At 47.0% G+C, this 14,272-nt stretch overlaps 2 protein-coding genes across 2 annotated transcripts in view; both read left to right on the forward strand.

Annotated features, from left to right (window-relative positions):
- Window positions 1-2,593: 2,593 nt before the first annotated feature.
- Window positions 2,594-6,876, forward strand: RPLP0 (ribosomal protein lateral stalk subunit P0). Its single transcript, XM_012468969.2, has 8 exons — window positions 2,594-2,676; window positions 2,929-3,030; window positions 4,392-4,567; window positions 4,672-4,759; window positions 4,869-5,015; window positions 5,124-5,309; window positions 6,124-6,264; window positions 6,644-6,876. Exons 2-8 carry the CDS (start codon window positions 2,977-2,979, stop codon window positions 6,803-6,805), a joined length of 954 nt encoding a protein of 317 aa, XP_012324392.1. The 5' UTR covers window positions 2,594-2,676; window positions 2,929-2,976; the 3' UTR covers window positions 6,806-6,876.
- Window positions 6,877-8,735: 1,859 nt separating this feature from the next.
- GCN1 (GCN1 activator of EIF2AK4) overlaps window positions 8,736-14,272 on the forward strand; it is a 67,346-nt gene continuing 61,809 nt past the window's right edge. The window contains exons 1-2 of the mRNA XM_064379729.1: window positions 8,736-8,771; window positions 13,832-13,934. Of these exons, the coding sequence (XP_064235799.1) occupies window positions 8,754-8,771; window positions 13,832-13,934 (121 nt within the window). The 5' untranslated portion in view covers window positions 8,736-8,753. The remainder of the gene's footprint in view (window positions 8,772-13,831; window positions 13,935-14,272) is intronic.

The following is a 14,272-nucleotide window of genomic DNA, read 5'->3' on the forward strand; positions in this document are numbered from 1 at the left end:
TAGGATTTTAGGCGTGAGTCACCACTCCTGGCATTTTTTTTTTTTTTTTTTTGAGACGGAGTCTCGCTCTGTCCCCCAAGCTAGAATGTAGTGGCATGCCCTTGGCTCACTGTAGCCTCTGCCTCCCAGGTTCAAGCAATTCTCATGCCTCAGCCTCTCAAGTAGCTGAGATGACAGGTGCCCACCACCATACCCAGCTAATTTTTTTATTTTTAGTAGAGACGGATCTTCACCATGTTAGCCAGGCTGGTCTTTAACTCCTGGCCTCAAGTGATCTGCCCACTTTGACCTCCCGAAGTGCTGGGATTACAGGCATGAGCCACTGCACCCGCTGGGTGTCTGATCTTTTGGCTTCCTGGGGCCACATTGCAAAAAGAATTGTCTTAGGACACATATAAAATACACTAACACTAATGATAGCTGATGAGCTAAAAAAAAAAATCACAAATCTCATAATGTTTAAAGAAAATTTACAAATTTGCTTTAGGCCACATTCAAAGCTGTCCTGGGCCGCATGCAACCCACGGGCCATGGATTGGACAAGCTTGCCCTAGAGCTTCCTGGCCAGCTTTGTTTCATCTTGAGCTGTGTCTTCACAGCTTCCCTGTTGTTTCGAATGGTTTTCCAAAAACAGCATGTTGAATTCTAGTCTAAACCCTTCCCATGCTATAGTGAGCTCAGAAGTGAAAATTACCTGCAACCCTCACCCAAAGAGAATGACAGGACCAGGCTCTGTGGCTCACGCCTATAATTCTAGCATTTTGGGAAGCCAAGGTGGAAGGATCACTTGAGCCCAGGAGTTCAAGAGAGTAACTTGGTTTATTCTTCTAGCCCATGTTGGATTTATCTTATTTCTAGAAATGGATATGCTATATTTCGTTGTAATTTGCTTTTCACTTTGCTTTGTGGATATTTTCCCATGTCAATAAATATAGATCTGCACCATTTTCTAATGGCTTCATGGTATTCCGTTATATTGATGTACTACAATTAGAGATGATGTTTATATCATCAGAGCTAAGAGGTCCTTGGAAATGTACCTTTTGCATATGTATATATTTGGAAAAGTGTGTTCAGAGGGAGGCAGACTCAGGGTTTGGAAGGGACTGTATAGCACAGTGAGCCCCAGGGGCTTTGAACTTCCTCCTAGATTTCAGTTCTGAAGCCATCACTTACTGGCTGAGAGACTTGGGCAAATTATTTAACCTTCCTGTGAGTATTCTCATCGATAAAATGGGAGTACTAACACAGGACTGTATCTCCTCAGAGGACTGTTGCAAAGATTAGCTTCAGTAATGTGCACAGAGTACTTAGGATGATGCTAAGCGTGCAGTAATACGTGGCCATCAAAAAGAGATCTCAGGGTTGGGCAAGGTGGCTCATGCCTGTAATCCCAGCAATTGAGGAGGCCAGGGTGGGAGGATCACTTGAGTTCAAGAGTTTGACACCAACCTGGGGCAAAACTCTATCTATACAAAAAATTAGCCAGGCGTGGTGGTATGCACCTGTAGTCCCAGCTACTTGGGAGGATCGTTTCAGCCTGGGAGGTCAAGGCTTCAATGAGCTGAGATTGCTCCACTGCACTCTGCCTGGGCAACAGAGAGAGACTCCTTCTCAAAAAAAAAAAAAAAAAAAAAAAAAAAGGATTTGATGGAGGTGAATTACTCTGTGGATGTTTGTTGGCTAGTTTTCTGGGAAGAGGAAATGGCCAATGCAAAAGCCCTCAAGTGAAGCCTGCTCTGGAAAAGCAGAAGAGCATCATCTGGCTGGAAAACAAATACGTCAGGGGGAAAACATCTGAGATGAGATGATTATAGAGGGCATGACGGGCAGATAGGTAGGGCCTTGTAGGTAGTTTAGATTTTACGTTTTACTCTGTAGGAAACGGAAGGTTTTGAGAAGATAAGGAGATGAGCTGACTTAAGGGTTTTTTCGTTTTGTTTTGTTTTTGAGACGGAGTCTCTCTCTGTCGCCTAGGCTGGAGTACAATGGCGCGATCTCGGCTCACTGCCAACTTCCATATTCCGGGTTCAAGCGATTCTCCTGCCTCAGCCTCCCGCGTAGCTGGGATTACAGGTATGCGCCACCACACCCGGCTAATTTTTGTATTTTTAGGAGAGTCTGGGTTTCGTCTTGTTGGCCAGGCTGGTCCTGAACTCCTGACCCTGTCGGCCTCCCAAAGTGCTGAGAGTACACTCAGGAGCCACCGCGCCCGGCCAGGTTTTAAAAGTATCCCTCTGTTTTGGTAGGAGGAAAAACAAACTAGAGAAACCAAGAGACCATTCTGTTCTAAGCATTGCAATTATGTCTCAGCCCCATGTCATGCTGTTTAGTTTGCTGAGCTGGCCAGGTGGCAGAGGGAACTCCGAATTAGCTTACTCTAGTGCCTACAAGAAGGCAGCTCCAGCCCAGCAGGTGGCAGCAGCTCAGAGCAAGCGCCTCCAACGCCAGCAGCTCCTTCCTTCACGACCCTACTTAAAGGCGGCTTCCCGTTGACTGAAGTGGCAGCGATATTATCCAATGGCTGCCTGTATTCGTTCGGCTTTGTCGGACGAGCGATGTCGCCAGCCAATAGGCTGGGACGCTTATCCGCGGTTTCTCATTGGCTACTTTGTTCGCATATAAAATAAACTCTGCAGCGCGCGGTCCTTCTCTCGCCAGGCGTCCTCGTAGAAGGTTCGTGCGTCATGCCGATCGGCGCCAGGGGCTGGAGGCGGGAAGCACGGAGGGATCACTGGGGGCCTTTTGGGAACATGGAGTCCTATCCTGTTCCCCTTGGGGCCTCAGTGGCTGCTCGCACGCCACGAGGTGGCAGCGGCTGCCCTAGGCAGGGCCGCCGGGCGCTTGCGCGTGTCCTGCTCCGCATAGGCCTGGGACCGGGGGATGGGTGTCGGGGTGGCCAGGCCTGAGCTCTCTCTCTCCCATCAGTGACATCGTCTTTAAACCCTGCGTGGCAATCCCTGACGCACCGCCGTGATGCCCAGGGAAGACAGGGCGACCTGGAAATCCAACTACTTCCTTAAGATCATCGTAAGTGCGGGGTGGGTCTCCGCTGCCCTTCATGTTGCCCCAGCTCAAATAGGGACAGTCGGCTGCTAAGTGCTGAGGGTCTCCTCAGTTCCGACTCCTGAATTAGGCCATTTTTAGGAAAATCCTGTTTAACAATTCCTTGAGATAGGTCTCCTCTGTTGCAGAAAAACAGGCTCAGGCAAGTGGCTAAGATGACAGCATTCATATCCAGGTCTGTCTGGCTTCCAAAAGAGTGCACGTTATGCTTTCTTTTTTATTTTTTTGAGACGGAGTCTCTGTCGCCAGGCTGGAGTGCAGTGGCGCGATCTTGGCTCACTGCAACCTCCGCCTCCCGGGTTCAAGCGATTCTCTTGCCTCAGCCTCCCAAGTAGCTGGGACTACAGGCGCCCACCATCACGCCCGCCTAATTAGTGTATTTTTAGTACAGAAGGGATTTCACCATGTTGGCCAGGATGGTCTCGATCTCGACCTCGTGATCTGCCCGCCTCAGCTTCCCAAAGTGTTTGGATTACTTTTACTCCATCTTTGAGAAGGTCTGAGGTCAGGAATGACTCACTGTAAGGAAGCAAGTTGTTGCATATTTAGGACCTGTCATTCAGGAAACTGAAGTGTCCAGTGACTTTTCTTTTGGATGGCCTTTTAGGTAGGTCCCCCTTGCCCAGAAACACTGACCATACTGCACTTAAGCAATTAGGCAGCATTGTAGAGCATAGCTTGTATTACATTTTGCAATACTTCAAAGATTTTCAGACACAAAACCCAAAAGCACTGTACAAAAATCCAGATATCCACGTCCAGTTTTTTTTGTTTTTTTTTTTTTTTAATATGGGGTTTCACCATGTTGGTCTGGCTGGTCTTGAACTCCCGACCTCAGGTAATCTGCCCGCCTTGGCCTCCAAAGTGCTTGGATTATGGGTGTGAGCCACCACGCCCGGCCAGATTTTTTTTTTACAAGTAATATGTTGCATATTTGCTTAGTGTTGTGTTTGAAAGCTGTGAATCTAGCCATCCTCTCGACCAGCTTATTTGGAACAGTCCTTTTTTATCCTCTTATAACCATTTTAGTGAATCAGAAATATGCCTCATAATTGGGAAAAGTTAAAAACTAAGAAATTAAAGGAGAAACTCCTTGATTGAATGTAGAAACCTTATTTTCACCATTCCTACCCAGCAATCTTCCAGTTTGGCAGTGTTACAACGTAGCTCCTAGTGGGAAGAATGGTCCCCGTCTCCCTTTGGCTTCAAAAGCATATCAGAAAGGGAGTGAGATGGAAACAAATTGTGGCATTTTTCAGTTTCTCCTGGCATTTTTTCCCTTCTTTCTTCCTGTTAAACTTGACTTTTCTCTGGCTTTTTTGTAGCAACTATTGGATGATTATCCAAAATGCTTCATCGTGGGAGCAGACAATGTGGGCTCCAAGCAGATGCAGCAGATCCGCATGTCCCTCCGTGGGAAGGCCGTGGTGCTGATGGGCAAGAACACCATGATGCGCAAGGCCATCCGAGGGCACCTGGAAAACAACCCAGCTCTGGAGAAGTCAGTTTCCGGGGCAGCTTTGTCCTCCCTCCCCAGTGTGAGTCTCCCTCTTCCTGGAGAATGGTGCTGAAAGGTGATTGTCTCCCGTAAACTTCTCTTTGCAGACTGCTGCCTCATATCCGGGGGAATGTGGGCTTTGTATTCACCAAGGAGGACCTCACTGAGATCAGGGACATGCTGCTGGCCAATAAGGTAAGGGGACAACTAGGCTGGCTAAAGAGGCTTTTATCTTCGCTCCTTAAAGCAAAACGGACGATTCTCAGTGGAGAGACTTTTCTCACTGTTTGTTGTCTTTGTTCAGGTCCCAGCTGCTGCCCGTGCTGGTGCCATTGCCCCATGTGAAGTCACTGTGCCAGCCCAGAACACCGGTCTGGGGCCCGAGAAGACCTCCTTTTTCCAGGCTTTAGGTATCACCACCAAAATCTCCAGGGGCACCATTGAAATCCTGGTGAGTGGACCTGGTTTGCCTGTGCTAGCCAGCCAAATGGGGGGCTTCTTTTAGTGGCCATGGGTCTGTTGGATGTCCAGGTGTTAACTGCCCCCGTTTCTTGTTCAGAGTGATGTGCAGCTGATCAAGACTGGAGACAAAGTGGGAGCCAGCGAAGCCACGCTGCTGAACATGCTCAACATCTCTCCCTTCTCCTTTGGGCTGGTCATCCAGCAGGTGTTCGACAATGGCAGCATCTACAACCCTGAAGTGCTTGACATCACAGAGGAAACTCTGCACTCTCGCTTTCTGGAGGTACATGCTCTCCAGCCTGGCCCTCTCTTAACACTGATGGTTAAGAGCATGACAAGTGTCACACTGAGTCCTGTGTAACCGAGGACTGTTTTCTAATCTGTCTACCTGCCTCATCTGTAAAACGTCAAAACAACATAAGATTGTTGAAGGATTTAATGAATTAGTGGACATAAAGTCTTAGAACGGTGGTGGGCATGTAGGAGGGGCTGTTCTAGGGTCTGCATTGAGACTGTCAAATTTTGCCATCAAAATGCCCTTTAAGAGACAGGTTGCGGTGAGCCCATGTAGTGCCTCTGCTCTCCAGCCTGGGTGACAGAGTGAAACTCTGTCTCAAAAAAAAAATGCCTTATAAATGATGAATAATAGTGATAGAAAATGTCTTTTCTTGGCCAAATGGAAAATTGAAATTAATATATAATTAGACATTAGTAGCTACTCTTAGGTAGCTTCATTCACTTGTTGAAAGTTTGACTAGTGAATGAAATTCACATCTGGAAATAGTTCAACATTTTTCATTCTGGAACTCTGGCTATGTTAGTCGCTTACGCTTTTCACAAGATAGTAATGGCTTTGGAAGTAAATGCCATTGATAAACGTATACAGAACACCACCTGGGTTTGGATAACGGCAAAATTGATTTGATGGGTCTGAATTGCTCTGCCAGGAGCATTTGGTATGAGATGAAATGGCCTCTTGTGAGACTGAGCTGCTAACCTGGCAGTTCTTGTCTGCCAAGGGTTCTCTTTATTCAGCTTTACTTGGACTTCCTCTCCTGTAGGGAGTCGCACCTGAAATGAAATGTTGTCTTCCACAGGGCGTCCGCAATGTTGCCAGTGTCTGTCTGCAGATTGGCTACCCAACTGTTGCATCAGTACCCCATTCTATCATCAATGGGTACAAACGAGTCCTGGCCTTGTCTGTGGAGACTGATTACACCTTCCCACTTGCTGAAAAGGTAAAAAGATCCCACGAGGACCACAGGTGGCCTGACTGACAAATTAGCAGGGTGACAAATGGTGGCCTTCTGACTTACTGCTTTTATAGTTGTATTTTATATAGCAGATACATATTGTGAGAGAATATTTGAGAGGTTGGGGGGCAGGGAAGGAGTTTCTCACTTCAGAAATGGAGACCCAAAGAAGGGGTTAACGGGCAAGAGCTGGGCCTTAGGAACCCCCTCACTAGGACATACCCAAGTTGTCCTGCTTGGGCCACTTCTGACAGGAAAGGCTTCACACTGAAAAGGATATTGTTGGTCCTTAAACTCTACTGAGGCAGGAGGGTGGTGGGTAGTAGAGGAGGGTGGATGACCATTTTGAACACTTCTCCTTCAGGTCAAGGCCTTCTTGGCTGATCCATCTGCCTTTGCGGCGGCTGCCCCTGTGGCTGCTGCCACCACGGCTGCTCCTGCTGCTGCTGCAGCCCCAGCTAAGGTTGAAGCCAAGGAAGAGTCGGAGGAGTCGGACGAGGATATGGGATTTGGTCTCTTTGACTAATCACCAGAAAGCAACCAACTTAGCCAGCTTTATTTGCAAAACAAGGAAATAAAAGTCTTCTTTAAAAAGTCTCGAATCTTCAGTTTGTACTTTTTTTTTTGTAGGGTCCGGCTGATGCCCAGGCTGGAGTGCAGTGGTATAATCATAACTCACTGCACCCTCTAGCTCCTGGGCTCAAGGGTTCCTCCCATCTCAGCCTTCCAAGTAGCTGGGGACTACAGGCACACACCACCACACCCAGCTAATATTTAACTTTTTGTAGGGATGTTGCAGAAACATATCAAATTCCTGGCCTCAAGGAATCCTGTCTTAGCCTCCCAGAGTGCTGGGATTTTTTTTGAGAGAGTCTCGCTCTGTCACCAAGGTTGTAGTGCATTGGTTTGATCTTGGCTCACTGCAACCTATGCAACCCAGGTTCAAGCAATTCTCCTGCCTCAGCCTCCTGAGTAGCTAGGACTACAGGCACCTGGCTAATTTTTTGTATTTTTAGTAGAGACGGGATTTCACCAGGCTGGTCTTGAACTCCTGACCTGGTGAACTGCCCCCCCCCCCTTGGCCTCCCAAAGTGCTGGGATTACAGGCTTCAGCCCCTGTATGCCTGGCCCTTGATTTTGAGCTTTATAGTGCCATATGCTAGAAACTAAAGCCATGGAGCTTTGTATTTGAGCAACCTCTTTGTATCTGAATGAAGCTACTGGTCAGACCTCCAGACATGGCTGTAAATGTATTATACTGGAATTATAGTTTCTGTGGCCACTCAGCCACTGGCCTATGTCCCTGCAAGTTAAAGTTTGGTGTCAGTTGAGCTAGGCACCTGGTGGATGCTGGGGCCAGTCCCATAGAGCAAAGTTCCAAACTGGGTGGTGCTGCAATGCAGTAGATGGTGACCAGTTGATATTTTTGAGAGTTTCAAAGCTGGGGTGCGGAGGCTTGATCTCAGAATGGCTCACTGCAACCTTCACCTACTGGGTTCAACTGATTCTGCCTTAGCCTCTTAAGTAGCTGGAAATAGACGCCCACCACCACACCCGGCTAATTTTTTTTCTTATTTTCAGTAGAGACGGGGTTTTGTCATGTTGGCCAGCCTGGAAATCCTGACATCAGGTTGATCCACCCACCTCAGCCTCCCAAAGTGCTGGGATTACAGGCGTAAGCCACCACGGTTGGCCCCAATATTTAAAGAGACAGCAACATCTGCTGAGAATAGGTGTTTTGTGGTGATTCCTGTATTTGACTTAAAGATCTGTCTCCCGGAACATGATGTATTAATTCTAACTAGGTCTGTGTCAAACGGTAGAAAGCCACTGCTAACAGGGCCGACAACTTAGCTGTGGAGACCCTATTCTCTAAATTATAGCCACATCTGCACGTAGCCTCCCGCCTTGTGGCCTTCAAAACTCCCAGCCTGGGGCATCCAGCATTTCCCCAGGGCAGGAGCCTCCTTCCGTTCCTGAACCTTCCCTGACTTCGTATCTACCCACGTTTGCTAACCATGTACCAGTCATCCACCAACTGAATTACAAACTGAGGACAAAAGACTAGTTCGCCGACTCTTTTAACTAGTTTTTAGTTTCTGCTATCTAGGAAGCAACACTTAATTGTTTTTCTAAAGAACGTAGTCATCATTCAGGAAAAGCCCACGTGGGGTCTGACCCTGCGGGCTGCAAGTGGGTCAGAGCCTGCAAGGCGGGCTCACCACTTTACAAGCTCGTCTCCCCCGAGGCGCCCGGGGCTGAAGAGCGGAGCCTGGGGAGGAGGCGTTGTGGCTCCAGTGGGGGCCAACTTCAAGCCTACGATCCGGTTGCCCCGGCTGCAGCGGCCGCCGTCCCGCCCGGGGGCGCCAAGCCCGGGGCCCTGCCCCAGCGATCTCGCAGTCTCGCCCTGCCACGTGGGCCGCGCGGTGACCCGGAAGCACTCCGGAAGCGGTTCCGGAGTCAGCGCCGGCAGGATGGCGGCGGACACGCAGGTGAGGCGAGTGGCTGCGGGGCCAACGCGATGAGCACTTGGTGCGGACGTTGTCTGTAGAGCGAGGCCTCCCTCGTTCCTTGGCTTAGGGGCGCTGGGGGTGGTGGCTATGGAGGGCGTAGTCCGGGGGCAGTCTCAGGCCGGCCTCTCACGACTGCGGGCTTGGCCCGGCCCGGGCGGCGTAGGCAGACCGCGGGCTCGAGGAGTCGGGAGCTCCCGCCTTGACTTCGGCAGCTGGAGCTCGGTGGGGCCTTCGCCTGATCCCGGAGTTGCAAAAGTTCACTTCCCTGAGTCTTCACTTTTTTTTTCCAAAACCCTCGAACCCTGAGCCCTGGGCCAAAGCCAAGTCTTCCTTAAACTTTGTATTCAGCAAATGATCTTTTAGCACCTACTATGAGCAGGGACTTTGAGTGTAGTCTTTGGATTCATACAGATCTGGGCTTGAGTTTCTGCTTGTCGATTTCTGTGACATGCCAAATAAGTGACTTAACCCCACCACGTCTGCCGTTTCATCTATAAAATGAGGTTAAAACAATACCTGTCTTAAAAGGTTGTTGTGAAGGTTCAGTGAGATAAAATAGGGCTTGATATATGTTGATTCATATCAGATCCAGGGTTAGTGAAAAGAACTGTCCTGCCCATGTAGAGTCTTGTCACCCTTGAGTGTTATTACATGTGGGTATTTGTAGTTCAGGAAGGACTTGGGAAAACCTTTTTCTCTACCCAAGCTTCAGTTGTGGTCATGTTTTAGGGTGAAAAGACACTGTTATGGGGCAGGGGGAAGGAAACAGGTGTCTAAAGGACAGCTGGGCTCATTTGGGGTCTCCAGGGGGATAGGATTGATTTTTATGTTAGGCCCAGAAAGTGACCACTTAACTTGAGCATTCAAAAAGATGTTTATTGATACTGTCCTTTGCAAGTGGCTGATAATTTGTTCAAGTTATGTTGTATTGAATCCTAGAAAGAAAAGCTTAGTATGAGGGTGTTAGGGAAATACATGCTGAATGTTTTACATTGATACTCACTTGAGGGAAGAATCCTCTCTAGAGCTGCACTGTCCAGTATGACAGCCACATGGCTACTTAAGTTAGTTAAAATTAAATGAAATTTAAAAATTCAGTTTTTGGCTGGGCTAAGTGGCTCATAATCCCAGCACTTTGGGAGGCCAACGTGGGCAGATTGCTTGAGGTCAGAAATTTGAACCAGCCTGACCAACATGGCAAAACCCTCTCTCTACTAAAAATACAAAAATTAGCCAGGCATGGTGGCACATGTCTGTTAATTCCAGCTACTTGGGAGACTGAGGCATGAGAATTACTTTAACCCAGGAGGCAGAGGTTGCAGTGAGCTGAGATTGCGACACTGCGCTCCAGCCTGGGTGACAAGAGTGGGACTGTCTAAAAAAAAAAAAAAAAATCAGTTATTCACTTGTCCTTGCCACGTATCAGTGCACAGTTAGACACATACAGCCAGTGGCTACTGTATTGGGTGATGCAGGAGAATATTTCTGTATTTTATAATTTTTGTATTTTTAGTAGAGATGGGGTTTCTCCATGTTGATCAGGCTGGTCTTGAACTCCTGACCTCAGGTGATCCTCCTGCCTTGGCCTCCCAAAGTGCTGGGATTACAGGTGTAAGCCACCACGCCCAGCCTAAGATTAGTTTTTAAACGCTTTATTGGTTTTAGTGAAGAGATAGCAAAAACAGACACATGTATACGATCTGTCCTCCATCTAGAATTCCCACATAGTTACCTTTCCACAGGGTAATGTGTAGAAGGACACATTAAATTCCTGGCCATAGCTTCTCTCACAAAGATGAAAGAGCTTTTCACGTTTAAGACCCTTCTATTTCTTAATCAGAAAATGAATGTTACCCACTTACCTTGTCAGAACAAAAGAAAGAGAACACTAAGATCCTTCAGAGAAGTCATTTATTGGTGATTTCAGAATGCAGACAGCTTTAAAGTTCACAGATGTCTCTCTAGAGTAGTACTGTCCAGTAGAACTTTCTGTGATGATGGAAATATTTTCCTGCACCATCCAGTACAGTAGCCACTAGCTACATGTGACTGACTGCACTGAAATGTGGCTAGTGCAAGTGAACAACTGATTTTTTATTTTTTTTGAGATGGAGTCTCTCTCTGTCACCAGACTGGAGCGCAGTGGCGTGATCTTGGCTCACTGCAACCTCCACCTCCCGGGTTCAAGAGATTCTCCTGCCTCAGCCTCCCGAGTAGCTAGAATTACAGGCATACGCCACCATGCCTGGCTAATTTTTGTATTTTTGGTGAAGACAGGGTTTCACCAGGTTGGGCAGGTTGGTCTCGAGCTCCTGACCTCAAGCAATTTGCCTGCCTAAGCTTTCCAAAGCGTCGGGATTACAGATGTGAGCCACTGCGCCTGGCCTTGTCTTTAATATTCTAAAGGAAAATGATTTCAACCTAGAATTCTGTATTTGGTCAGAATATTTTCATACTTGCAAGGAGTTTACAGAATGGAGGATGTGTTCACCCAAACACAAGAAAGTTCATGTTCAGGGTAATAAACTGTGCCCTAGCTGTAGAAAATCACATCATGCCTAATTGGGGCAGGTCAGAAAACTTGGGGGAGAGATTTCCTTAGGAAGGTGGAATTTGATGAAATACCTGATCTGCCTAAATGTACTGAGATTTAAACAAATGGCAAAAAGTTTGGGGTTTAATTATTTATAAGAACAGATAAAACAAGTCAAACTGAAGTGAGGTGGAAAAGGGTAATCATTAACACCAGGGGCATAAAAACGCTGGGAAGAATAAGAAACAGTTTATTAAAAGGATGTTGAATGCCACTTACATACGGTGTAAGCAGCGATTACTGACCTAGCCTATATTATGAAACTGGGGACTTCCACTGGGAAAATGGGGAGGGTGTGGGGTAGGGTAAGAGCAGGAAAGGGAGCTGTGGTAGAAAGGTAGCAAAACTGAAAAATCAAGAAACATTCAAGTTACCTCCATATTTAGAGATACTTGGCTATATGGAGGTAACTACTCAAATATCCACCAAATCAACCTAAGGGTTGCCCATGGAGAGTGAGGGCAAGGGACTGGTTTTTATGGCAGACTTCTCAGAACTGTTTGGTTTTGACTCTGTGTGCATCTATGAGTATAAAAACAAAAGACATTTTAAAGTTCAAATGATACATCATTTATGTGGAAGTCAGAGTTTTGGACGTCAGTTTCTTTTATTTGTTGCCAATAGAATTATGGTAGGGATTTAAGCAGAAAAACTCAGTATTATTTTATTTCTGTGTGTACTCTTGACTCTTACGCTACTAATAAGGCCGGCCAGCCGGGCGTGGTGACTCACACCTATAATCCCAGCACATTGGGATGCTGGGTGGGCAAAATCACCCGAGGTTGGGGGTTTGAGACCAGTCTGACCAACATGGAGAAACCCCATCTCTACTAAAAATACAAAAAATTAGCTGGGCATGGTGGTACATGCCTGTAATCCCAAGTACCTAGGAGGCTGAGGCAGGAAAATTATTTGAACCTGGAAAGTGGAGGTTGCAATGAGCTGAGGCCCTGCTATTGCACGTCAGTCTGGACAACAAGAGTGAAACTCTGTCTCAAAAAAAAAAAAAAAAGCCTGCCTGTGAAATACCCTCAAAAGAAAAAGATGGGCCAGATGCAGTGGCTCACACCTGTAATCCCAGTACTTTGGGAGGCCAAGTCGGGTGGATCACGAGGTCAGGAGTTCAAGATCAACCTGGCCAAGATGGTGAAACCCCATCTCTACTAAAAATATAAAAACTAGCTGAGTGTGGTGGCGGGTGCCTGTAATCCCAGCTACTCGAGAGGCTGAGGCAGATAATTGCTTGAACCCAGGAGGCAGAGGTTGCCGTGAGCCCAGATTGCGCCACTGCACTCCAGCCTGGGTGACAGAGCGAGACTTCATCTCAAAAAAAAAGAAAAAAGAAAAAGATGATGACTTCACTGTGCTGTTACATGGGTCTTATCGTGCCCTGCTCTACCAGTTGTGAATCCACAACCTGCCCACTTGGTAGCTTGTGGAATATTGCTCAGGAGCAGATTTTTAGGGATGTTTGCAAACTATCCCACTCACTGGATCTTATGCTTATGTCCCTATGCAGTGGACTGCAACCGTGGTAACTTGGATGGGTGTTGAAAGCTAAAGATTTGTTAGCATCAGTTTATAGACCTGTTTGGTTTTGAGGTTAGTTTCAAAAATGCAGGTGCTGTGGCCCTCGACTCCATTATGAGAGCAGTGACTTCCTCTCTTGGCGATGGTTTCTTCACCTATAAAATGGGGATACTGATGCCTCCCTTGCAGGCTTATTGGTAGTAGTAGCCAACTTTATGCTTGGGTTGAGAGTAGATGCCCTATATATACAATCTCACTTAATCTCCATCACAGTCATATGAGGTAGCTGCTATTGTCTGCCTCATATAGATGAGAAAACTGAAGATTGGGAGAGTGATATTATTTGGCTAAGTTTCCACAGCTAATAAAAAGCAGAGCTGGGATCCAGTCTCCTACCTTTCACCTTTTAGCCAGTGTGCTTTTGCTCTGCCAGTGAGTTGCCAGGATGCTGACATTTCCCTTATGGGGAGGTTAAAGTGAGATAATGTAAAGGGAACATGCTTGGCACAAAGTAGGCCTTTGCTAGATTTTGGGTTGTTCTGAAGGGATATTTTCTGTTCAGAGGTCTTTGCCTTTCCACTTATTGCCCAAGTTTAAGTAACATATATTGACTTGTTGACTAGTTGAATTAAAGCAGTATATCTCAAGTGAGAGTGATTTTGCCTCCCAGGAGACATTTGACAATGTCACAACTGGGGCAGAGTGGGGGAGATGGGCTGCTACTGACATCTGTAATGCTGCTAAAAACACAGCCCCCACAATCAAGAATTACCCAGCCCAAAATGTCAAGAGTGGGGAGGTTGAGAAAACCCAGGTTAGAGAGATCCCTGAATTCTACACCCACCCCTCAACACACCCACACTCATTGTTTTTCAGTCTGACTGGTGAAATTTTCTCTGTTGCTTGGCCTTCACAGGTTTCTGAGACACTAAAGCGTTTTGCAGGGAAGGTGACAACAGCCAGTGTAAAGGAACGGAGAGAAATCCTCAGTGAACTGGGGAAGTGTGTGGCTGGAAAAGGTATTTATTTTTCATCCGTATACCCTGGACAATATTCCATTTCAAAAATAAATTGTGTTTTTTTTTTTTTCTTTTTGAGACAGATTCTCACGCTGTCCCCCAGGCTGGAGTGCAGTGGCACAATCTCGTCTCACTACAACTCTGCCTCCCTGGTTCAGGCGATTCTCATGCCTCAGCCTCGAGAGTAGCTGGGACTACAGGTGTGCGCCACCATACCCAGCTAATTTTTATATTTTTAGTAGAGATGGGGTTTCACCGTGTTGGCCGGGCTGGTCTTGAATTCCTGACCTCAAGTGATCCACCTGCTTTGGCCTCTCAAAATGCTGGGATTACAGGCA

This window comes from Aotus nancymaae, unplaced genomic scaffold (assembly GCF_030222135.1).
Source record: "Aotus nancymaae isolate 86718 unplaced genomic scaffold, 86718_ANA_hifiasm-v0.15.2.pri h1tg000021l, whole genome shotgun sequence".
NCBI lineage: Eukaryota > Metazoa > Chordata > Mammalia > Primates > Aotidae > Aotus > Aotus nancymaae.